General features: G+C 40.4%; 1 protein-coding gene across 4 annotated transcripts in view; it reads right to left on the bottom strand.

The window, feature by feature from the left end:
• Positions 1-25,034, bottom strand: part of pip5k1ca (phosphatidylinositol-4-phosphate 5-kinase, type I, gamma a) — a 121,550-nt gene that overhangs the window by 11,786 nt on the left and 84,730 nt on the right. For all 4 annotated transcript variants that reach the window (XM_034180310.1, XM_034180309.1, XM_034180311.1 and 1 more), the window contains 6 exons: positions 24,775-24,859; positions 23,389-23,550; positions 19,208-19,346; positions 16,948-16,980; positions 16,589-16,705; positions 6,830-7,088 (listed from right to left, as the gene is read on the bottom strand). In XM_034180310.1, coding sequence (XP_034036201.1) covers positions 6,830-7,088; positions 16,589-16,705; positions 16,948-16,980; positions 19,208-19,346; positions 23,389-23,550; positions 24,775-24,859 — 795 coding nt within the window. The remainder of the gene's footprint in view (positions 1-6,829; positions 7,089-16,588; positions 16,706-16,947; positions 16,981-19,207; positions 19,347-23,388; positions 23,551-24,774; positions 24,860-25,034) is intronic.

Genomic DNA, 25,034 nt, shown 5'->3' with positions numbered 1-25,034 from the left:
GGAACTGGGGGCCACTGTGAGCCTCTCGTCCGGGTATCACCCGCAGACCAATGGACAGGCAGAATGGGCCAATCAGGAATTGGAGCAAGCCCTGCGCTGTGTGACGTCCGCCCACCCGACGGCCTGGAGTGAACATCTGGCCTGGATCGAGTACGCACATAACAGCCAGGTGTCCTCTGCCACCGGCCTCTCCCCATTTGAGGTGTGTTTGGGGTATCAGCCCCCGTTGTTTCCCGTGGTGGAGGGAGAGGTCGGTGTGCCCTCGGTCCAGGCCCACCTGCGGAAGTGCCGTCGGGTGTGGCGCTCTGCCCGTTCTGCCTTGTTAAAGGCCCGGACGAGGGCGAAGACCCATGCAGACCGCCGGCGGTCCCCGGCCCCTGCTTACCAGCCCGGGCAGGAAGTGTGGCTATCCACAAAGGACATCCCCCTCCAGGTGGACTCTCCAAAGCTCAAGGACAGGTACATTGGACCGTATGAAATCCTCAAAATCCTCAGTCCTGCCGCAGTGAAGCTCCAACTCCCAGCTTCACTGCGGATCCACCCGGTTTTTCACGTGTCAAGAATCAAGGCCCACCACACCTCACCCCTCTGTGCTCCCAGACCGGCGCCGCCTCCTGCCCAGATCATCGACGGGGAGCCGGCTTGGACAGTGCGCCGGCTCCTGGACGTCCATCGGATGGGCCGGGGGTTCCAGTATTTGGTGGACTGGGAGGGGTATGGACCCGAAGAACACTCCTGGGTGAAGAGGAGCTTCATCCTGGACCCGGCCCTCCTGGCCGATTTTTACCGCCGTCACCCGGACAAGCCTGGTCGGGCGCCAGGAGGCGCCCGTTGAGGGGGGGGTCCTGTTGTGTGGGCCGCCAGAAGAGGAGGTACTGCTGGCCCACCACCAGAGGGCGCCCTGCCTGAAGTGCGGGCTTCAGGCACGAGAGGGCGCTGCCGCCACGGACACAGCCGGGGGTGACAGCTGTCACTCATTATCTCTTGACAGCTGTCACCCATCTACACTTCATCATCCCACTCCATAAAGACCGGACGTCATCTCCACCTCGTTGCCGAGATATCGTCTACCTTAGGAGGTAACCTTCTCAGCCTGCATATCCAGATAAGTGGTTACTCAGACACTGCACGAGTGTGTGTTAGAGGTGGAGGTGGAATTCCCACCGTTGTTGTTACTGGGTGTCCACACACCCACATCTGATTGTCTCTGCTCCTCGCCAGCAGTACCAGATCCGACACGCGGAGACAGTGGCCACCTGGGGTGTTCGGGATTTGGCGGCTCCAGTATTCTCCAGGTTCGGTGGCGGAGGAAATCGTGTGGTTCCGGTTCTTCTCAGGACAGACGTCCTCTATCCTCGAGCCTGCCCACACGTCACCTTTGCTAATTGACTATTGTACATATTCTGTAATCTGCTGTGTTTGGTTGTGCTTTTCACAACAGTAAAGTGTTCATATTTGACTCTTTCATTGTCCGTTCATTTACGCCCCCTGTTGTGGGTCCGTGTCACTACACTTTCACAACACCTGCTAGCTTACTATAGGAAGACAAAATACATATTCTATATGCTATCTACTGAAAACCCCAAACTAGGTACTGAAGAACCATTAAAAATCTACACCATGTAAAATAAAAATGTAAATAACAAAAATAAGCCAACTATAGCTAGAAGAGCTACCGTTAAATAGGCCGTTAATAAGCCAACCGTACCTACCTAGCCAACAAGATAAACAAAGCCGGTAACTAGCGTATAAAGTGTAATAGCGTAGTTAAACCCTACAATAACGTTACTAACAAATATAACAACAAATGTAAACAAAAGTGTGTATTAGCATAGGCTACCAAACAGAAAAGAACCGACTATATTCATATATTCATGATATTATATACTAGAGGGAAAATTCAATTAAATTCAATTTATTTCATTTAAAAATAATTTAAAAAAATAATTAAAAAAGTGAAACAGTGCACTTCATTCAAAGTACTTATTTACATTGGTCTAATGGAAAATTGTGGTTTCCAGTTTAAATCTGCTGGAATCACTTTACAAAATCATAAATATACATTGTGAGAAACTAAAAAAAAAACTAACAAATTACATCAATTTTTTGAAGTTGATCCAAAGTAGCATTTTTTCAGTGTAGTGTCAAATCACAACAAAGCTGCATCAAGGCGCTTCACACAAGTAAGTCTAACCTTACCAACCCAAAACATGGAAATCCCATATTAGTGCAGTATTTGTGTGATGATGACTCTGCTGACTTTCTCATCAATCCCAACAACAAAGACCTTAATCCCAATAACCCAATAGCCAGAAAAGGTGCTTCCAAGGATCACTCTCAACAGGATTCAATCCCAGTTGTCACTCAACAACCGGAACAGACTGATTTCATGCACAAGTAGACAATCATCGACAGCATCACAGCTATCCAAGTACACACTGAGCATAGGTACACATATCAACAGTGTTTCTTTGCAGCAGTATCCCCCCCCACACACACACACACATACACACTAGATTTCAAAACATTATTTTAGGGCAACTAATGCACGATGCCTCTTTATCTCATGCAGGATCTTTCTGTGACGCATCAACTGTGCAAGAAAGTAGGTGTCTAGAATGTCAACGAACTGATGTATTCTTGTGACTTGAATCAACCTCACCATCTCACCTGCCCTCTCATCTCACCTGCACGTGAGATGAGAGGGCAGCGCTCTCACCTCACCGAGGGAGCTTGCTTACTAATCAGCTGGTGATTAGGATTTCTCACGCCACAGCAGAAGGTGTTTGATTCCTGGAGAGAGACACCCTGTCCGAGTGGAGCCAGATGGGAAACTTGCTATCAGTAAATGTGATCACTGGCTTCACTCTCCACTCTACCTGACACTTATGCATTCATTTATAGCTGTACTTCTGGTAAAGTGTAGACCTGCCAACACAACACAGGCATATTTTTTGGTAGCTCGCTTCTTTCAGTAAGACAACACTACAGATAAAACAAAATTACCACACACCTGCTACAGTTCAATTCAATTAATTTTATTTATGTAGCCCCAAATCACAACAAAGCTGCCTCAAAGTGCTTCACATGGGTAAGGTTACACCCCCCCCCCCCCCCCCCCCCCCCAAGGGTGACAGTGCTAAAGAAAAAGTCCCTCTGGTGTTCTTGAAGGAAAAACCTCAGCAGACCAGACTCAGAGGAGTTACACTGCTTAGGTCATTCTAACAGCTGCAAAGTTACAAGCAGTTACAAAAAAGTACAAGTGCAAGTACTTCAAGACTTAAATTTTTTCTTTACTACCAAGCTGTGTCCTGTTTGTGGACTGTATAAATACAAGCAGGCTCTAATACAAGTACACAGAAATATAAATTCGAAACAGCCACCGTCAAATATCCCAAAGTCCCCAAAATCACTAATTTTGAAAATGAGTGTCAAAACTATCATTTCCTGATATAACCATATCATATTTGTACCATCCTGTATCCATCTGGGAGGATGGGCCTCAACAAGAATTCAAGACAGAATGAGACAATGAAGCACACATCCCAATCCTGTAGGTGCCATTGAGTTCAAAACAGAATTGAAAAGAGAAAATTCCTTGTGTAATGTCAGACCTGCTGTGTGTACATGGTGATGTGTTGATTCCTGACAGTTTCATAACTGAAGATATTTAAAAGAACAGAGAAACAAAGGCTCACATGCACTGAACACTGCAAACACTCAAAATCAGACTTTACACTGCAGCCTGTGGTAAACTGGATGCACTGCACACTGCAAGAAATCAGTTATTAGTATACTAGCCTGACTCTCTGCTCCCTGTCTGCAGTCATTTTTTTCCCCCATCATCTCTGTAGGAGAGCATCACACAATTCAGATCACTGAATTTAAAACTGTAAATCAATTATTTGTTAGAAAAAAGTGCAAGTCTGAGTATACAGGCTTCATTCATGGACCATTCTTATTTATATAATTGTTGGGCCCGTTTCACCAAACGGATCTGCGACCATGTCGGACTTGAAACTTGTCAAAAGTGGAAGTGTTGCATTTCAGATCATTTTCAAATGCAGTGGAAATTTGTGGCTGCTCTTGAGGTTTTGCCAACTTACTGTAACCTCCGGTAGCAGGTTGAACATTTAAAGTCACTGCATTTTATGTCAGATGTTTACAGCTGTTAAAGTTTAAAGCATGTCTTCAATCTTTGATCAAGCATACTTTTGTATTTAACTCTCTGGGGTCCAGTTGTATTTTCTACATTTTACCATACTTTTAGTAATTCCCATCTTAAGGAACTCATTTGAGTATAATACCAATGTGTAGCATATTAATAGAGCTTGTTCATCGTGGAAAAAGAAAATGATTCATACAGTTTTTTTAATGATAGTATGCTTTGTCTGAATAACTAAATAAACAGTAAAATGTATTATCAGGCTGACAGGACCATTTTTATTTTTACCATTTATGAGGTTTTAGTGGCAACGTGAATAAGTTTGATTCCTGAACCAACCCAATCTCACGCCAGTTCGTAATGGCATCACGAAAAGTGACTTACTCTATTAGTTTGTCATACACAATTAGTTCATGTCACAAAAATGTGGCACATTTCATGATAGTACCACACATTAATTTCGTAACTATCACAAAATATGGGGTGATGCGGGGGGGGGGGGGTGTCCTCTGGGGGTTATGGTTAGGGGAAGGGATAGAAATAGAAGAAAGAATGCATCACAAAAATGTGACTCATTTCGTGAAGGGAGCGTGAAACTGGGCTCCCTGAACATAGCGATGGTGCGCTATGAAAAGTTGATATCAACATGGAAATAGACATTATTAACATATCAACCCCACTGTCACACCTTGACAATTTAGCCAGCGTATGCCGACCATATTAAAAATGCTGGCATACGCTGCCATATGTCTAATAAGTTACGGGTAAGTTTTGTATAAGTTAACAGCATGTTGAAGCACGCTGATATACGTTGTAATACAGTGAGTACGGCAAAAAATTTTGGGCATGCACAATATTTTCGACGCATGCCAGTGTATGACTCATATGTTCCACACATGCAGGACATAAGTTGAAAAGTTTAAACTTTCAACTTTTAAAAGTTGAAAGAGTCACTGCACCTCATTCATTCACATCAGCGTTTATCACAAATACCAGTCGATTCGCCAGCATTCTGCATGTGATGAAAACAATTCCCATGATCCACCAAGACAAAAATAAAATTAAAACTGTTAAATCACTCTGTTTGGCCTCCGTGTGGAGGGGAGAGGCCACGCAACACCATACACGTGCTCGTTGTGCTAACCATTCCGACCCGTTTCAACCCGGACCGCTCGGTGGAAACGGAGCTGTCAGCATACGCTGGTTAAATCATCATAGTGTAACATGGCCCTAACCCAGTGTTTTCCTGGGAGTGAGTTTAATAGACAGGAATTCAGTGCAGCATACGCGCACATCACACACTGCGCCATGTCATTACATAAGGCATGTTGAACAAATGTGTGTTGGACAACATATTGGATGTTATTTGACAGGATTTGATAAAATAAACTGTGAGATGGACATGGGTTGCTCTCACACAGAAACATGGAGGAGTGAACAGTGGATTTATGCGGGAATCTGTGTGAATACCACAGCCTGTGGTGTTTAACATAAGGACTCTTAAATTAAAAAAACCAAGATGCCCCAAAAAATAAAAAAACAACAAACAAAACAAAAACAAAAGTGTGTTGAACAACATTGTGGGCGTTATGTGATGTGGTTATAGTTAGGGCTGGATCGGGTGACCCTGAACCATCCCTTAGTTATGCTGCTATAGACTTAGACTGCTGGGGGGTTCCCATGATGCACCCAGTGTTTCTTTTTATTCACCTCTTTATGCTCTGTATGCACCACTCTGCTTTTAATCATTAGTGATTGATCTCTGCTCTCTTCCACAGCATGTCTTTTTCCTGATTCTCTCCCCTCAGCCCCAACCAGTCCCAGCAGAAGACTGCCCCTCCCTGAGCCTGGTTCTGCTGGAGGTTCCTTCCTGTTAAAAGGGAGTTTTTCCTTCCCACTGTCGCCAAGTGCTTGCTCATAGGGGGTCGTTTGACTGTTGGGGTTTTTCTGTAATTATTGTATGGCTTTTGCCTTACAATATAAAGCGCCTTGGGGGAACTGTTGTTGTGATTTGGCGCTATATAAATAAAATTGATTTGATTTGGTTTGGACAAAGGGAAATGATCAGATGAACATGGATTGTTGGCCTGCAGCATTTGAAACACTACAAAGTAAGTAAATAAATGAAGTGAGTCAAATAAGATTTTTAAATTTGTTTTTAAATCATCTCTTTAATTTAAAATTGTTTTCCGTTGCTGTAGTGTTCTATTATTGGGTTAATTTTTAGTGCCTTGATTCCTGGGAAAGCCCTACATAAATAGTTGTTATTATTATTATGATTTATAATAACAAATGCATTATTTTTCAGTCTCTAAGTCGCACTGGTGTATAAGATGCAGGACCTCGCAAACTAGTAAAAAACAAACTGACTTATATTCCAGAAAATACAGTATTTTAAAAAAGCCCAAATTACCTGCCCTTGAAGACACTGGACTGGAATTCAATTTCCTTTATGTATGTTTTCACATGTGCGTCTACTGTAGGATGTTTTATTGCTATCCAAAACCCAGTTTAGGAGTTGCTCTTACAAGGCTCAGGGACAGACAGACAGATATACAAATGGAGGGATTCTTATGCACCCCTCAAGCTTGTCTTTGCGAGATCTATAAAACAAAAATTTGTGTTTTTAACTTTGAGTATGTGTGTGTGCTGGATTTTACCTACCAAATAGATATCTGAGATTGGCACATCATCGTCATCATCGACTGAAGCCTGGCTGGTGCACCCTGAGCCAGACATCTGACTGCTGGTGTCTGCCTCCACCACCACTATATTGGGACTGGCTGGAGCTTCCTTCACTGCTCCAGGAGAAGAAGCAGCTGGAGCAGGTGACGAGGAGCACGAGGCTTCAGGCGCTGTTGAAGAGCTAGAAGGTACTGCAGCAGCATCGGGAGCCTCTGCACCATCTACATCATGAACGTCACTGTGGAAGGGTGGAGGTAAGATGGTCAGACATCATTGTTAAATATGGGGTGGATGGTCAGCATGGATCACAGATCAACTGTGATCTAGGTTGGACTCGTTTTTATTGTCATTCAGTAAAAAACATCACAGATGCTGTCACAGACCAAAATATCAATACATTGCACGAATAGATAAAAACACAGAATAAAGCACAGAACACCAGTCCAAGGTGTGTGATAGTTTAATAAATAAAGGACACGGGATATTGCACATATGAAGATGCTAAAAGGATAACGTTGCAACCAGATGCTACAGTGCATTCTATATCCTACATTCTATACTGCAAAGTTCTTTCTACTGATTTGTATTTAGCTGTCTTATGGCAGTTGGATAAAAGCTGTCCCTGAATCTGCATGTTTTGCAACTCAGGCTATGGTACACTCTACCCAAGGGCAAGAGGGAAAACAGTTTGTTAAAGGGATATGAAGCATCTCTGATTATCCTTCTTGCCCTGGACAAGCAGCGCTGTTCTGGCAGCCTGGCCCTAATAATCTTCTCTGCTGCGTTCACGACCCTTCCCAGTGCCTTCCTGTCTGCAGGGCTGCTACTTTCATGCCACAGAGAAATACTACTAGTTAGTACACTCTCGATTGTTCCTCTATAGAAGGAGGTAAGGACAACCGGGCTACTAAACTGTAGAAAGAATTCTGTGGAAATTTCACATCTCTGAAAATGGCATATAATGAGGATAACCCTTTAAAATTTGATGTATTTTAATACATTAGCTCTATCCAAAAAGTACCTTAGTTTTGCTTGTCTAATATACTGTATACATATTGGAGCATGTTGTCAGGAATAATCTTATTATCACATGCAAATATGTAGACCCAGGTTTGAATACTGTTTGTGCTACATGTCTGTGTTCTTTGACAAGGCACTTATGTGCATGATGGAAATTAGTAGGAGGTGTGGTTAAAGTTACATGAAGCTTGATATGAGTTTGTTTCTATTGCAAAGTCTATGTCTGGCCACTGCTATCTGTTAAATGGACTGCATTTATGTAACACTTTTACCCAAAGCTTAACAACAATATATTGATACACTTCATATTCACTCACCAAAGTCAGCGTGCTGCCATGCAAGGTACTCAACTCAACACTCGAAGTAACTTAGGTCTTTGCCCAAGAAAGAATCAAGGAGCTTCTGGTCTTGAGCACATCAATTTAACCACAAGACCATCACCTCCCAATTATCACTATGGTCGGTAATACAGTCACAGAATTGTTGTATCGAAGCAACTACAGTAGTGTTCAGAATAATAGTAGTGCTATGTGACTAAAAAGATTAATCCAGGTTTTGATCCATGGGAAACAAGATACCAGTAGATTCTCACAAATCCAACAAGACCAAGCATTCATGATATGCACACTCTTAAGGCTATGAAACTGGGCTATTAGTAAAAAAATAATAGAAAAGGAGGTGTTCACAATAACAGTAGTGTGGCATTCAGTCAGTGAGTTCGTCAATTTTGTGGAACAAACAGGTGTGAACCAGGTGTCCCCTATTTAAGGATGAAGCCAGCACCTGTTGAACATGCTTTTCTCTTTGAAAGCCTGAGGAAAATGGGACGTTCAAGACATTGTTCAGAAGAACATCGTAGTTTGATTAATAAGTTGACTGGAGAGGGGAAAACGTATACACAGGTGCAAAAAATTATAGGCTGTTCATTTACAATCATCTCCAATGCTTTAAAATTGACAAAAAAAAAACAGAGATGCGTGGATGAAAACGGAAAACAACCATCAAAATGGATAGAAGAATAACCAGAATGGCAAAGGCTCACCCATTGATCAGCTCCAGGATAATCAAAGACAGTCTGGAGTTACCTGTAAGTGCTGTGACAGTTGGAAGACACCTGTGTGAAGCTAATTTATGTGCAAGAATCCCCCGCAAAGTCCCTCTGTTAAATAAAAGACATTTGCAGAAGAGGTTACAATTAGCCAAAGAACACATCAACTGGCCTAAAGAGAAATGGAGGAATATTTTGTGGACTGATGAGAGTAAAACTGTTCTTTTTGGGTCCAAGAGCCGCAGACAGTTTGTGAGACGACCCCCAAACTCTGAATTCAAGCCACAGTTCACAGTGAAGACAGCGAAGCATGGTGGTGCAAGCATCATGATATGGGCATGTTTCTCCTACTATGGTGTTGGGCCTATATATCGCATACCAGGTATCATGGATCAGTTTGGATATGTCAAAATACTTGAAGAGGTCATGTTACCTTATGCTGAAGAGGACATGCCCTTGAAATGGATGTTTCAACAAGATAATGACCCCAAGCACACTAGTAAACGAGCAAAATCTTGGTTCCAAACCAACAAAATGAATGTTCTGGAGTGGCCTGCCCAATCCCCGGACCTAAATCAAATTGAGAACTTGTGGGGTGACATCACAAAAGCTGTTTCTGAAGCAAAACCAAGAAATGTGAATGAATTGTGGAATGTTGTTAAAGAATCTTGGAGTGGAATAACAGCTGAAAGGTGCCACAGGTTGGTTGACTCCATGCCTCGCAGATGTGAAGAAATCATGAAAAACTGTGGTTATACAACTAAATACTAGTTTAGTGATTCACAGGATTGCTAAAAAAGCAGTTTGAACATAATTGTTTTGAGTTTGTAGCGTCAACAGCAGATGCTACTATTATTGTGAACACCCCCTTTTCTACTTTTTTTTTACTAATAGCCCAATTTCATAGCCTTAAGAGTGTGTATATCATGAATGCTTGGTCTTGTTGGATTTGTGAGAATCTACTGAATCTACTGGTACCTTCATGGATGCTTAGGATGAAAAAAAAAAAGACAGCAATCCAAAGTCTTGGTACATTAAAAGACAGCAACTATTCACGTCAAGCCTTAAAGCCTATTTTTATTCTCTTTCTTATGAATAGTTTTTATTTTTTATCTGTTTTGTATTATTTTACTTCTGTTTTTAATTATGTATTTAATTTTTTTTTATTTATTTATTTTAATTTTTTATGTTGAACTGTTCTATGTGAGGTGCCTTGAGATGGCTTTTGTTGTGATTTGGTGCTTTATAAGCTGATTAAATTGAAATTGAATTGAACAACATTTTATTGAGTCTTAAAGTAAATAAATATGAAATTTGTCACTGGATCCTTAAACTTTGGACATAAATAAACTCTACATGGTGGATCCTTGATCTCTGGGCATAAACAGAAATAAACAAAATCTGTAGTTTTTGTCAAAAGCTTTTTCTTTCAGACATTATTGGCATGAATATCTTTCCATATATCTGAGCTGAGCTCTTACAGCTGGCTGTGCTGTATGTCAGCATCAGTTTAATTAATAAAGAACACAGGACGTCTCATTTTGGGAAGAAAAAAGTTTTAGTCAATTGTAGTTTATTTTCTGTATTACAGCGTTTGGAAAGAGGTGTCATTTTATTTAAAGCGGCAATTTTGTCAACGGAACTGAGGACGATTCTCGTTTCTTGACTACAACATGACAAGAGTCCCAGTTAGTGACTTTAATCCACACAAAAGCGACTCACGATATTTTAATGGCTTTGAGAGGAGTTAAGAAGCGGACTCACCGCTTCTGAAGAGCAGCGAATCAAAGAACCACGAGCCAGTGGTTTGAAGCATTGCTTCAATAGCTCATGGATCAAAGTGGAGTCGCACTGCAGAAATGGTTGATTACAGACCCGCTGCAGACCAAACCCTGAATATCAGTAAGACTTTATTTGTACGTCCGTATGACTCTGAAACTCGGAAAAATCCATATAATTTACGGACAATCCGTACAGGTTGACATGTATGGATTTGAGGAAATAAAAATTAATGCTTTGCTAGTTCTTTTAGACGGTGAGATTTTGCAAAAAGACGGAAATCCGTCCAAAGACAGCGAATAAGCATCCATGTACCTTGTTTCCCATGTAATAATAAGAAATATACTCAAAACCTGGATTAATCTTTTTAGTCACATAGCACTACTATTATTCTGAACACTACTGTATATTCAGCCCAGTGTGCACAATGATAGATGGTCTGAAAGGACAACCAGGATGCGAACACCAATATCAACACAGCAACATAGAACACACTAATTAATCAGTGATTGCATCAATAGCAGATCAGTCATATAAATCAGGACATTTCCCACCTCTAAGTCAAACCATATTTTAGCCCCAATCCCCACAACAAAAGCCCCATATCCTACAAGCAGATTCTGGGGTTCAAAAGCTCTAATGCAGACTGCACACACGCTCAGAGCAATATCCAGATATTTCTAAATAAACTGTTCCTCAGCTCCTTTTATTTTTCTACCTCTTTCTTTCTGCCTTTGTTATTTATACCATTTCTCTACCTTTTTCTGCCCCTTTCGGGCATTTTTTTTTCCCCTCTCTCCCCACTCATGACTCTCCTCACTCCCATACTAACAATTCTCCAGCTGCAGTTGAGTCAGACCCATTTCCAAACACAACTGGTTCATGCCAGGCCCACAGGGATTCAAGTCATGGAATCAGAACACACCTGCCAGATACTCATTTCCACCCTGCTGTGAAAAGATCAGCACTTTTTGGCAAGGGACTGAGAGTTCATTAAGTGTCAAATGTCTTTAAGAATATCTTCACTATCTATTAACATTCATAATGTATCAATATTCTTAAGAACTAAGCCTCTGCTCACATTTCACCACATTTGTTTGCACTTAATTGTTTTATGAAAATTACTTTAGGAAGGAAGGAAAAAGAGTCAGTTGCACAGGAATTAGAAAAATCAGTCGAATTCTGAAAATAACAAAATGATGATAGGGACCGATTTTGAAACTGATGTCATGTTAGTTGTACATCAACATTTGGAGAAATATGGGCAGATAGCTGTATTTCTAAGGTATTGATTTATTTCAAGTTCCAATGCATGTCCGATTGACATACAGCTGTTTGTTCAAGATGTTTTAGTAACCTTGTGTAATTTCTATCTGTTATCCGTTCAGACAAAGATTTCGGCAAAGCTTAAATTCAGGATTTGTCTCTAGAGGATAATAATATGACAGTCTGTTTCTCTTTCAGGCCCAGCCACATGGGGGCTATGACCACCCTGCCACAGGTTCAAGACAAACTGTTGCAGGTATGACTGCCACATTTGCTAGACTGTCACTGAAAAAAATGGGTGCCACTGTGACGAGGGACATCTTTAAAAACACTGCATTTCTTCAGTAATTTCCACAATAAGGAATTAAAGCGTTTCCCAGACATTGTCTTCCAAAGAAGAAATTATCAGACGTCACAGATTTACTTCCATATGCATCACTGGTCCTTTGAGGTCAAGAGGTTCCAAACAGTCCAACATGAACTTTAAATAGCAATCCAATCCAATCCAAAATTGTTCTCAGTCAACTTGTGAAAACAGTCAGATAGTTCAAAACAATCCTGATGACGTAGTCAGTATCTGATGCCGTGCATTGACTTCTTTGTGTGCACTGCCGTCTGCTTTCCTCAGTCCAGTGAAAAATCCTAACAGAAATTTTTGGCGCTTTGATCGGTTCCCCCATCTTATCAGTCAGAGCTGTTTGAATGCCCCCATCGGATCAGTCAGAAGGGAAGAACGACCAATGCGTTAGTCGCGGTCTGATCGTGACCGACTAAGAATTTAAAGTGTCCCTGCCACGCTATGACATTTTTACATATTCTTGAAGAATAAAAAAGCTTTTTCTACATGTTGTCTTTGTTTTTTTACCATAAAATTACATTGAACAAGTATTTAGAGGTTTCGTTACTCATCTGAGAATGTGAATTTACCGCCTCTGAGTTGACCTACTTTTTCACTGCGGCGGATGTGACGTCATTCGAGTAGATATCTCGCAGCGCCACTGTTTAACAACACGGCAGACACGGACAGCGAAGGCACAGTGCGCGATTATAGCAAAGATTTAAGTGACATATCGATTGTTTTTGAAGAAGATGAGGAAGTTTCTGATGAAAGGAAGCCACGGTAAAAATAATGGGCGGCTCCAAACCGTGTATGTTCCAGCCGAAAGTGACAGAAAGAGGATGAAGCGCAGCTGCCAGCTGTCAGCAGCAGCGTTGAGGAGGATGATATAAGCTGCTGAATAGTTTGTTCACTCACCACTTTCTTATAAACAATCATTTATTCCTGGCACAGTGTGTTTGTGTATGAAAAAAAATATTTGAGCAGCACAGCGTGCTTAAACTCAGGAGTTTGTTCTAAAATCACTGAAAATGAAGTTTCTGTATATTCTGTATATATTTAATCATTTATAAGTCAGTTTCTTGTGATGCTAATTATTCACTTTTATTCAAGCAAATGACTGCAAATCTTTATCTGAAAAGCTGTAGACCCACATGGGATGGGAAAAAAGATTTTCTAAATAAAGAAAATTTTACTTCTATATCTGTGTCAAATTTTATCAGGATAATATTGTAGAAAAAGTTTCTGTTAAATGGAGACTTTTCCTGTCTAAAATACACATACAGAATATCTGTAATCATAACTGTATAACATCTAATGTACCGTATTTTCCGGACTATAAGTCGCACTTGTTTTACATGTTTTGGCTGGGGTGCGACCTATACTCCGGTGCGACTTATAAATGAAAAATATACCGGTAGGATCTCAATTAATTACTGTTAACAAAACAATTTCTACGTGACAGAGTCGATCTATGTTTTAAAATGGCCACCGGGAAAGGAATGCAATGCATCATGGGCACTGTAGTATGACGGCCATCCTATAGTTCACGCTGGTCGCGTAACAATCAGAGAACAGAAATTTGGCATGCGTATCTCACCTCACCCACAGCGTGTTGAAGCTGACGAACTCGGTGCTTGCGTATCCGGCTTGGCGAACAGACAGCTTCAACCCGTGATATCAATGGGAGCAGAGTGTTTAAGTGACGCTGAGAGCTGCGTGGGAGTACAGGAGTGAGCGACGGTGGAGGATTAGCGTGTGCACTTGGAAGGAGCTGGCCTCGATGATTGTGAAAAGCGTTTGAGCAGACGAACATGGTGTTTATTCCGGGACAGCTAACAAAACAGCTTCAACCCTTGGATATCAGTGTGAGCAGAGTTGACGCTGAGAGCTGCATGGGAGCACTGAGCGACGGCGGAGGATTAGCGTCTGCACTTGGAAGGAGCTGGATCGACACCGTGGGAGGTCATGAGCTGCGCAGGTAGGCGCTGCATGGTTCGGCTCGCATGTGGTCCGCAAATACAAACATATCCGTAGGTAAATGCAGCTCACGAGAGGGCACTCGAGGCTTGTGTGACTGTTCCTGCGACTTCTGACTACCATAGAAAAATACAAATTTTAACGTTACTGATAACATAACAAGACAACGGAGAAGGCCCGAAAAAATGCCACCAAAAAGAAAATCATACTCTGCAGATTACAAGTTGCGACTGGTGAAATATGCATCCGAAAACAGTAGCCGTCACAATATTATCATCAGAACTTTTCATGTTAACATACCTGTATGTCCATGGGACTTATAGTCCAGTGGACCTTATTTATGGCTTATTTTTCTTTATAATGGATAAAGTGGCTGGTGCGACTTATACTCCGGTGCGACTTATTTATGGTTTGTTTTTCTTTATAATGGATAAAGTGGCTGGTGCGACTTGTACTCCGGAAAATACGGTACTTTGAATGAACATAAGTCTAAACAAAAAACAGGCTGTTCAGTTTACATGCATATGTATATTTGGAAAAACACAAAAATGTCAATGTTCTTTTTTTTTCAGGTGCTCATGTGAACACAATCAGCCGATGCCACTCGTGATCGAGTCTTGCTTTTGCAACATTGCGTGATGATTTACCCTCTTTAAGAGTTTGCTAATCCTCTCCTTTGTTTCAATTGACATCTCTCGTGTTGGAGCCATGATTCATGTCAGTCCACTTGGTGCAACAGCTCTCCAAGGTGTGATCACTCCTTTTTAGATGCAGACTAACGAGCAGATCTGATCTGATGCAGGTGTTAGTTTTGGGAATGAAAATTTACAGGGTGATTCCATAATTTATTCCTCAGAATTGAGTGAGTCCATATTTTTTTCCCTCTGCTTGGTCTAAAAAAGTAACCGTTACTGACTGCCACAATTTTTTTTCCTGATTTCTTATAGCCAGAAAGTTGCCATCTGAAATGACTTTAGTTTTGTGTCATGTCTGTGATCTGCTTTTTTTTCTACAAAATTAAACAACTGAATGAACATCCTCCGAGGCCGGTGATTCCATAATTTTTGCCAGGGGTTGTAAATCTGATGTGTGCCAGGAAAACAAAAATAACTTTTCTTCTTCTTCTTTTGACTTTATTGGCGGTTTGCAAACCAACACAGTGCCTTACTGCCACAAACTGTTTGGGTGTGGAACATTAATGAATTCTGATGTCTGCTATCAAAAATAACCCAGAAATGGTCACCACATAAATAAAAACTGAGATTTCTGTGAATTCCTGGAAAACTTTCATCACTGTAGATTATAATTTATATTTATATTTCGATATTTTGTGGTTTTGTGTGCTGACCATGGTTCATCAATAAGGTAAGAAATCAGACCTGTTTTTAACCCAAATTTTGCTGAATGAAACAAAGTCTGTATTATCCAAGTAGTATTAACAAGTGGTCAGTGGTCCTGTGTGTGTGCTACAGGAAACGTTTCTTTTGGTAATCTGCCAATTAGGAAGCTTAATAAAAACAGCCTTTTAATAATCAATGAGTGATCCTTCACAGAAAACTAGACCCATCAATATTTTATCTTTTTCCTACAGCTTTTTGGCACAGCACCAGTTACAGATCACCTCTGCTGGTCGGGCCAGTCCTGTGTCAGCAGGCCAGCCCCGGTCACAGCCCAGAGTGCTCATCGCAGTCAAACAAACCATAATTTGTCGGTGTAAGGTGCCTGGCAATCAATTTTGCTGCCAAATTTAGAACCCACTCTTTTGGGCATTGCCATGCTTTCTGTCATGAACACGTCCTATTTGCGATGCGCTTTTTCCCAGCTTCCTACCCAATTCTGAAACATGTCTATAAGACTAATATGTGGGGATTGCATCGTGAAAAAAAACTGATGGGGTGTGTTGCATAGCGTGTCATCCTATATGCATGACAGTTGCACGCATATGCTGCCACAGACACACATGTTTTGTGGCAGACACACCCTTCGTGCTCTTCAACAAAAAGCTGTCAGTGACCGCTGTATTTCAGATGCACATCCGTTAAGTAACATTTCTGCCACAATCATGTGAGCTTCTGATAAAACTAAGACCTCAGTCTTATAAATGTGTGCCACATAAACACAGCTGTTCCACAATAATGTTCATACCATCGTGTATGTAGTGTGTGTCAGTGTTTTTGCAACCACTGCAAAACAGTCCCACAAAGTCAGCAACTGTATTCTTCAGGGGGTTGCAACAGAGACTGTCAGCGACTATTTTAAACTACAGACAGTTGAGGCATGTATCCTGTAAAATGTCTTTGTGGCATACCTGGCTTCAGGTGAAGGCTGTGGAACAGAGATGGCAGGTTCGCTGTCATGTCTCTTCAGCTCCACCTCCACTGTGATAGTCTGCTGATCCTCCTGTACACACAACTCCTCCTGGGTCCTGAACATCCGAACAAAAATTAACAAAATTAGACAAAATTATACGTGTGGAAACAAACCGCAACATTCTAGTACCAAGAAAGTAGGCAACATCATACACTCAAACCAACACAAGGACCTCACAGCTTTCTTGGAAATTACACCTACACACAGTAAAGTCGTCTTCTATGGAAATTAGCACTAAGACTCAAAAGGATTCAACACCTGTTTTAAAAAGGGAAAGCATTCACAGCCGTGACTCACCTGACGTCATGGCTGAGGGACTGCGTGTGCCTCCTGAAGACAGAGGAAACACTGTCAATACAGTCCATGTGTACAGGAACACAGCTGCTAGCTAACATGTTGTACCCTGTTGTCATTAATGTAATCCTGTTACAGCCTGCATTGATTTTATTCAGTCGGACCAACCTTCTGATTTCCATGTAGCAGCTATAGCCTTAACCCTCCTAGGTCCACAGATGTGTGTGCACATCAAAGTGTACTTTTCATCATGTTTCTATTCATGAATCAGACTTCATTTGAATACTTTCTGAAACTACAAATTCGTATCTGTAAAATGCATCGCCCCTCTTGATGATCTTTGACTCACAGCCCATCCTAGAGATGTCACATTGTAAAAGCTTGCCTTCTGCCTGCACTCACACTAGACTGTGAGAATTTGATGTACACCAGTTATTAATTTTACTGACTGGAAGAAAAACATATGATCTCAAAAAGAAAAAGGAAGAGCCTTTTCAATTATGGGAAAACACCAGTTTTTAAGTCTTTCACAAAAGGTATAAAAACACAGATGAATGAATTATTGTGCTATCTGGGTTGGCACACAGCAACTGTGGATGTGTACCAGAGTTTCTGTAACTGGGATATTTCTTTATCCAATATGGGAGGAAAGAAGGCATCCAGCTGGCTTGGTGAGTACTACTACAATACAAATACATTCTGTCTAATGGTTAGAAAGCTACAAAAATTAGCATTATGTTAATGTTTTGTCCAGAAGTGCACTGCACAGAGCAACAGCACTTTTTGTCAGAACATGTCTTATAGTTAGTTTCTGTATTTGACAAAAGTGACTGTACATTAGTCTTTGTATTTCAAAATGATCATATCCCTCTGCATTAGTCATTTCTGGTATAGAAGTGAACATCCACAATGGTAATGAATAATGAATATGGGCAGCTCTAACAAAAAAATGTAATGAATAAATAAAAAAGAATGAATGAATGAAGCTTGATATGTAGCATGCAGGTTTTATTTAGTGTAATTTTATCTAAATCGCTCAAAAATTAGGCAATATGCAGTGACTAGCAGCATTTTCACTCAATATGCAAAATTACATATTTTCATTTTGGACATTTATTATACACTGCACTACAATTTATTTTATATATTAAAGTACCTTTGTGACCTCAAAACTTTGGTAAACACAGTCCTAGGACCAAAGCAGTTTGTCCACACGAATAAAGGTGCATTTTCAATACACATTTGAAAAATGTCTAAAAATGCATTTCATATTTTCAGGTTTAGAACCAAATTATTTCTCTATACAGTGTATGTATAGAGATTGTTCTGAACACTTTCATATGAAACACATGGGCATTAAAAGGGTAATTACTGAAAGTATGGTAAAACCAAGAATACACCCTTGTGTCTCAGAGGGTTAAAGGTTTTTTTTTTATTTGTCCACAATTCCAATAGTAAGAAAGACTGTGTAAAAGAATGAAGCTTACTACATCATTCAGGTAATTTACTGTCAGGAACACATATCAGGATGGAGATGCTGAAGAGACAGTGGACAGCAACAACAATTACCTGCAATTTGAGTGTCAAAAGCTGATCTTGTACAGCATGACTCCATCAACAACTGATAATTTTTGAAGCATAATATTCACACAAAACAGCTACACCGACACACATCTTTGGACAAATATTTTAGCCTTTACGCGCTTGGGGTATCATACTCTGTTTATATAACTGAGTGGCCCACTGCAAGTTTTGTACATGTGTCATAGTAGAATTGGTCCCTGTGACATTGAGAACATGCATGGGAAAGTTCACCACTCTTTCCACGCAGCCATGGCACATGTTATGGTAAATCATATCCCACTTGATTCCTTCTCTGGTGCTTGTGACCTTCATTACTCTTGCTTTTTGCTGGCTCAACAAGCCAAGTTTCTTGAAAAGGCCACACACTGTTGAAAAGAACCCACAGTTCAACTTCTATGGTAAACAGTTGTACCATCTGTTCACGATTAGTACAAGATAATGGACAGGCAAGCATTTTAATTGCCCATTAACACTCACTTATTATTGTTGTTTGTAGTCTGGTTAAACACCACCTCCACTAGCCCTCCCCACAGTAAAGCACAGACAGCTGGGACTTGGTAGACTTTTGTGGTGAAAGTGCTCTTATATTTAGGTTAATGCCACTGTACCATGAATAATTCATTATGTCAATGGGTCGTCGCACGTTTGGAAGTATAAATGTGCATGTGTGTGTCAGTACCTGTAGCGGGGGTGCTCAGATGTGTCAGAGGGCGATCTCTCAGGAATAGACAGAGAGGTTGTGGAAGAAAGTGTGGTGGCAATTGATGCTGTGGTGGCCTCTTCAAATGATGGAGGAGTACAAGGAAGATCTTGCCTCCCTATATTTGGAACAGAAAGAAAAGTGTAGGGTGTCATATTTTTTTCTGTAATAAATAATCACAGAGGGCAGCATTGTGGCTTAGTGGTTAGCACTGTTGCCTCACAGTGAGAAGGTCATGGGTTCAATTCCCGTGGCCTTTCTGGGTGGAGTATGCATGTTCTCCCCGTGTGTGCGTGGGTTTCCTCCGGGTGCTCCGGTTTCCTCCCACATCCAAAGACATGCGGGTTAGGTGGATTGGAGTCTTTAAATGGTCCGTAGGTGTGTGTGTGGGTGAGTCTGTGCTTGTTTGTCTGTTTGTGGCCCTGCGACAGACTATCGTCCTGTCCTGGGTGTACCCCGTCTCGCGCCCTATGACTGCTGGGATAGGCTCCAGCCCCCCGCGACCCTTAATTAGACTAAGCAGTAGAAGATAAATGAATGAATGAATGAATGAAATAATCACAGAAAAAAGGGACAGAGGGTGAGACTTTTTTCTGTGATTATTTATTTTACTATTTTATATTTATCCTATTTATTAATTTAATTCCCTTACATTATTTATGTTTCTGTTCTGTATTTATGTATTTAATCATTGTTTTATTTTACTTATGAATTTCTTATATAAATATGTATTTATTTTTTGGATTATTTTATTTATTTTTCCTCCCTCTCGCTGTTCTTTTTGTTTTAATTTAACACGTCGTGTTCACTCTGTCAGTTCCAGCTGACAATGAGTCGCTGGCTGGTGGTCAGCTGACACACCCCCTGTCCACAGCGCGATGAGCAAAGCGATCACACATGAATGAGTTCACACCTTTCCCCTTATTGCATGTATGTATGTATTTACTTATTTTTCCACTCTTTCTTTCCGTCATGTGGACTATAACTACATGGTGGCCGTGACATAACTCAATAAAAATTCAGTTTAATCCATAACATAGGGTCTAATCAGAATTCATCTGAATAATAATCAGCTAGAGTTCACAAACCCACGACATAATACTACTCTCACCAACAGTAAACAGAAGCAGCTGATGCCGTATATCATAATCAACGATCTAATAAGAGCCACCCTGCCTTTTGAAAATTCCCCTTGGATCTGCATTGATCTCACATAGATCACATAGACCTTTTGGCAGCCCCAACTGTCAAATCTGTCGTAGCGATGGAGAACTTTAATCCTTAAAAGTTATGCATGATATTTTCTGCATAATCCTACGAATGTCCATTGGAATACACAATTGGGATTTCTCAATAAGTGTTCAGAGACTAGAATTAGGGTTCAGGTTAGAATTTCTAACCTGTTATTTCTGCCTTTTTTGTGATTTTGTGCTTACACCCCCCCCATCTCTCTCTCTCTCTCTTCTGCCTGGCACAGACGGTGATGGAACACCTGATTCTAATCAGCTAGTCAGTATTGCAACTCCAGCTTTGTCAGAATAGTCTTTATCCTGTGTGATAAATTAAGCTCCCTGATTAAGTATCTTTGATTTACTTTGTTAATCCCCGTGTGCTGTTTGGACTCATACCTCTGTTTGATTCCTGTCTTCAGATTCCCAGCCACAACCAGCTCCACTGGAGTCCCACCTGGTCCTGGCAGACAGGCAGATTTCCAGCACTTTCATCTCCTCCCATGTCTCATCTACGGATCCAGCTTCACATTCTAATAAACATTTTATGTTTACCTTTTTAATCTGCTTCATTGCATGCAGAGTCCACCTCCTTGTGTGTGTTTTTTTTATTTTTGGTTCTCACAACAACATAATAGGAATCTCTCCTTTTATTGGGGGTCAGAAGAGCCACCTTTTTTGTGTGTGTGTGTGTGTGTGTGTGGGGGGGGGGGGGGGGTGCCACCCAGCTAAAGGTTACATGAGTGAAATATGAATTACGTTTCATGTTTTACTGCAAATACATTTTTGAGAATAGGCTAGCACACAACAGACTTTGTTTCCTCAGAGAGAAATGTGCCATGTGAGCCAGAACCTCACTACCAGCATGACTTTAGTATTTAACTCATGTACACAAATGAATCAAAACATAGGAATGAATTATATGTCACATGCACACAATAAGATTTTAGGTTGAATAATTTTTGTCTTTATTTTGTCTTCTCTACACAACTCCAATGCTCCGTTAGACCTTTACATGTACATCATGGATGCTGGGTCCTTTAAAGGAGTGCAGCTTTTTTTGATGTGGTGTTTCAACAGCAGAAACACACATTACACAAAGCCTTTCTAGCTGTCTGATGGGCTTTGACCACAGGTGAGTGTGTTCTTATATTTGTTTCTTTTGACTGCTCCTGTTGTGTTCAAGTGCAAGTGTGTGTGTTGTGTGCACACATGCGTGCAAGCACGTGTACCCCTCTATGTGTCTGTCTGCTTGCAATATCAATGTATTATCATGCAAGACATGTTATGGGACTGTCTCTAAAGATTATTTTTATAGCAGTTATTCTATCGACTACTTTTCTGACCATCCATTCAATTAATCTAAAAAATTTATTTTCTTTCAAAACAAAACAAAAATCATATTGTTTGAAAATACTTCAAAAATAGCCAGTGGAAAGCTGCAGACCTGGCAGCACTGTTCCCATAATGCAGTCATAGAATTTAACAGATTACTGAGTTTGTGGATTATTTTGAGGTGTTTTTCAGCCTAGCATGATAAATTATGCAAAGTGGAATTTTCTATCAGTTGCGATTCTCTATATTTCAGCACCAATTGATATTTCCACCGAAAAAAACTTCTGGTCGCATTTTGCAAAATAACCTGATAATGGCGAAGGCCAACAGTAGCTACTGAAACCACTGATTTATTGTTAATTGTGAATCATAGAGAATTGCACCTGTACGTTTCCTATTCAGGTGTTGGTACACAGCAATAGCATTGCTGCTGTTTGCCAGTGTCCATGCGAATACAGCTCCTTGTTTTAAGATACTGGCAATTTGAAGTAATCCCATACATTTGACGTTTTCTGTCTTTGTCAACTTTTACCAACCTCTTTCATGACTGAGTTTGACCACTACAGTTGTTATGATTTAAAAAACAAAAGAAAACATTGATTGGAGCCAAAAATGACTCATGTCATGTCACCCACACACTCACGCAGCAATCACATTGTGGCATTGAGGAATAACATTTTTTTATTTCAAGTGTCAATGAAAATCAAAAAGTTAAGTTGATAATAATAAAAGAATGTGTTGGTTAAAACACATTTCAGTATCAATGTCAAATAAATAACAGGAGCCCTGCTACACTATAGACATGAACCGCTCTCTGAACGAGAAAAAGGTTTGTAACAATTTGCATCGATTTTTTAAAGTTATTTCAACTTAAATACAGACGTATTGTGGAATTAACTCATTTGAAAGTTGACGTATTGTGGAATTAACTCATTTGAAAGTTGAAATAACTAAGTTGAAATAACTTTTTAAAAAATCTACACAAATTGTTACATCAATTTTTCTCATTGAGACAGCAGTTCAATTTTTTTAGAGTGTATGATGTTGTACGGGAAATTGCACTACACACGTTTTGAACATGCTAACTCGTGCATTGCAGTCTCATCTCACCAAGATATACATTATTAACAGGATTTGCCTTTTTGTACAATCTCGGCAAAATGCACATTTGTGTGGCATCATCGTGCAGTAACATCATGACAGTGTTGTTTCAGCTTTGTAAAACACTTGCGCTTTTCTATGGCATTCTGTGTAAAGTTCATAGCTGTTTTTGATCATATTTTGTTCAGGGGACATTTTCCAGGGCCTTTTTTGTACATGCTTCATTTTTACTTAATAACTATGGATTAATGGCTAAAAAGGGCAAGCACGCAGCAGCTGTCAGGGTTTTAATTGTAGAGGTTTTGTACTAGTTTATGGGCCATTGGCAGCTTAGGAGCTCTGATTAGATGGTATCATTTCAAATAGTGGAAAAGGTGTTTGGTTGGTTTGTAAATGAATGTCCTGCAGTTTGTCTGTTAATAGATGATCTCACTCATTATTTTTGTCTGACATGTTGTGTTCCTTCATTGTAACATTCTGTAAAGGTGCGTTTACCCTCATCCTCTAGTGTGGGGAAGCTGCGAGCTCCTCTCAGGTCGTAGATATTTTCATCTCTCTCAGACGGCAGCTGGCTGGCTGACCATGCGGCACCAGGACCAGCACACTTTGATGCTGTCAAGGACACTCGACCTTTCTTTGATGGAGATGACTTCAGAGCTGAAGGAGAATACAAACACTCAAATTAATCATTCTAACTTGCAATACCGCATGTAGCATGTTTCTGCCAGGCCACTCTCACGCTTTTTTCTGTGCTCCTGTCATGAAATGAGTCACATTTTCGTGACATGGGTTTTTTTTTATTTTACTACTTATAGCCCTTCCTCTAAACCTAACCCCCTCAGACCCTCCATCCGTGTCACCCCGCATTTCATGACACTGTCACAAAATGAATTTGTGATAATGTCATGAAAATGTGGCGCTTTTCGTGAAGGTATAACAAACCATAGATTAATTTATCTTTTGTGATGCCATCATGAAATGGCATGAGACTGGGTTGGTTCCTGCAGTCTCTTTCACAGACATGCAAAACTTTTTCCCAAATTAAAATGTTTTTCTTCAATTTTTTCCTCTTCAATTCCTTTTTTTCTTTTTCTTCAATTTTTTTCTTATGCAATTTTTCTGGAATGGTTAGAATCAGTTTCTGAAATACAGGAAAACAAATAATTTTCTTTGAAGCTGAAGAAACAAGAAACAGAAAAGAAAACAGAATAGCACCAAAAATCAGAGTGAGGTGTGGTGTTTTTGAAACCAGATAAAACCTCTGAAGTGATTTACCTATCTCTCCAAGGAGCCATAGGGTACACCTTGGACAAGACGGCAGTCTATCGCAGGGTGAAAATAAAACATTCGTTTTGGCATACCCCACCAGGTAAATATGTTTTTATCATTACAATGACCTATAATTTTGCAACACGTTTCAATAATAAACTGATATTGTAATGTTTGGATTTCAACAGAAACTAAATTTTGTCAGTTTTGTGAAATTTGAAAAGCAGTACAGCTTTAACAGTTATCTCCGGCACAGTGAAAGACTAAATTAAATGGCATTACATTATTGAATGACTGCATACATAAATAATACTAAGACTACATAAACTGTAATTTCAAATCAAAACTAAAGTTTTTAACAACACACCTGAGGCACTGCAACCATTTTTTTTTTTGCGAACATCTCAGCTTTGTCTCCCACTTACTCCAGCTGTTACCACACATTCTTTTGAAGTGATGTAAAAGAAAACACGACATGACATAAAGCAGGTTCGAATAAGGCCGTTATGTCCTGTACTTGGCATCCTGTCAAGGCTTGTCTGCTTACTGTATAATGTAAACTGTAATTACTCTGACGATGTAAGGTAGCAGTCTTAGTTGAAATGAACTCACAGGAACTCTTCTTGAAAACTGTGCTGCTCATGAACTTGAAGAACCTGTCTGCATAGAAGCCTGGTCGGTGCACTGATACAGTGTCCTGTGGAACAGAGACAGACAGATTAGTAAAACAAAGAGCATGTGAATGAAGTAATCACACCAGCGCTTACAGATTACATTGTCTACTAGACCGTTGGTGCCCCACTTCACTAATGCTTTTCTCTGGGTCAATCCCCCAGACAGCGCAACACGTACTGAAAAATAAGCCAAATGCA

The sequence above is a fragment of the Thalassophryne amazonica genome, chromosome 10 (genome assembly GCF_902500255.1).
Source record: "Thalassophryne amazonica chromosome 10, fThaAma1.1, whole genome shotgun sequence".
NCBI lineage: Eukaryota > Metazoa > Chordata > Actinopteri > Batrachoidiformes > Batrachoididae > Thalassophryne > Thalassophryne amazonica.
This window is presented reverse-complemented; position numbering and strand designations above follow the sequence as displayed.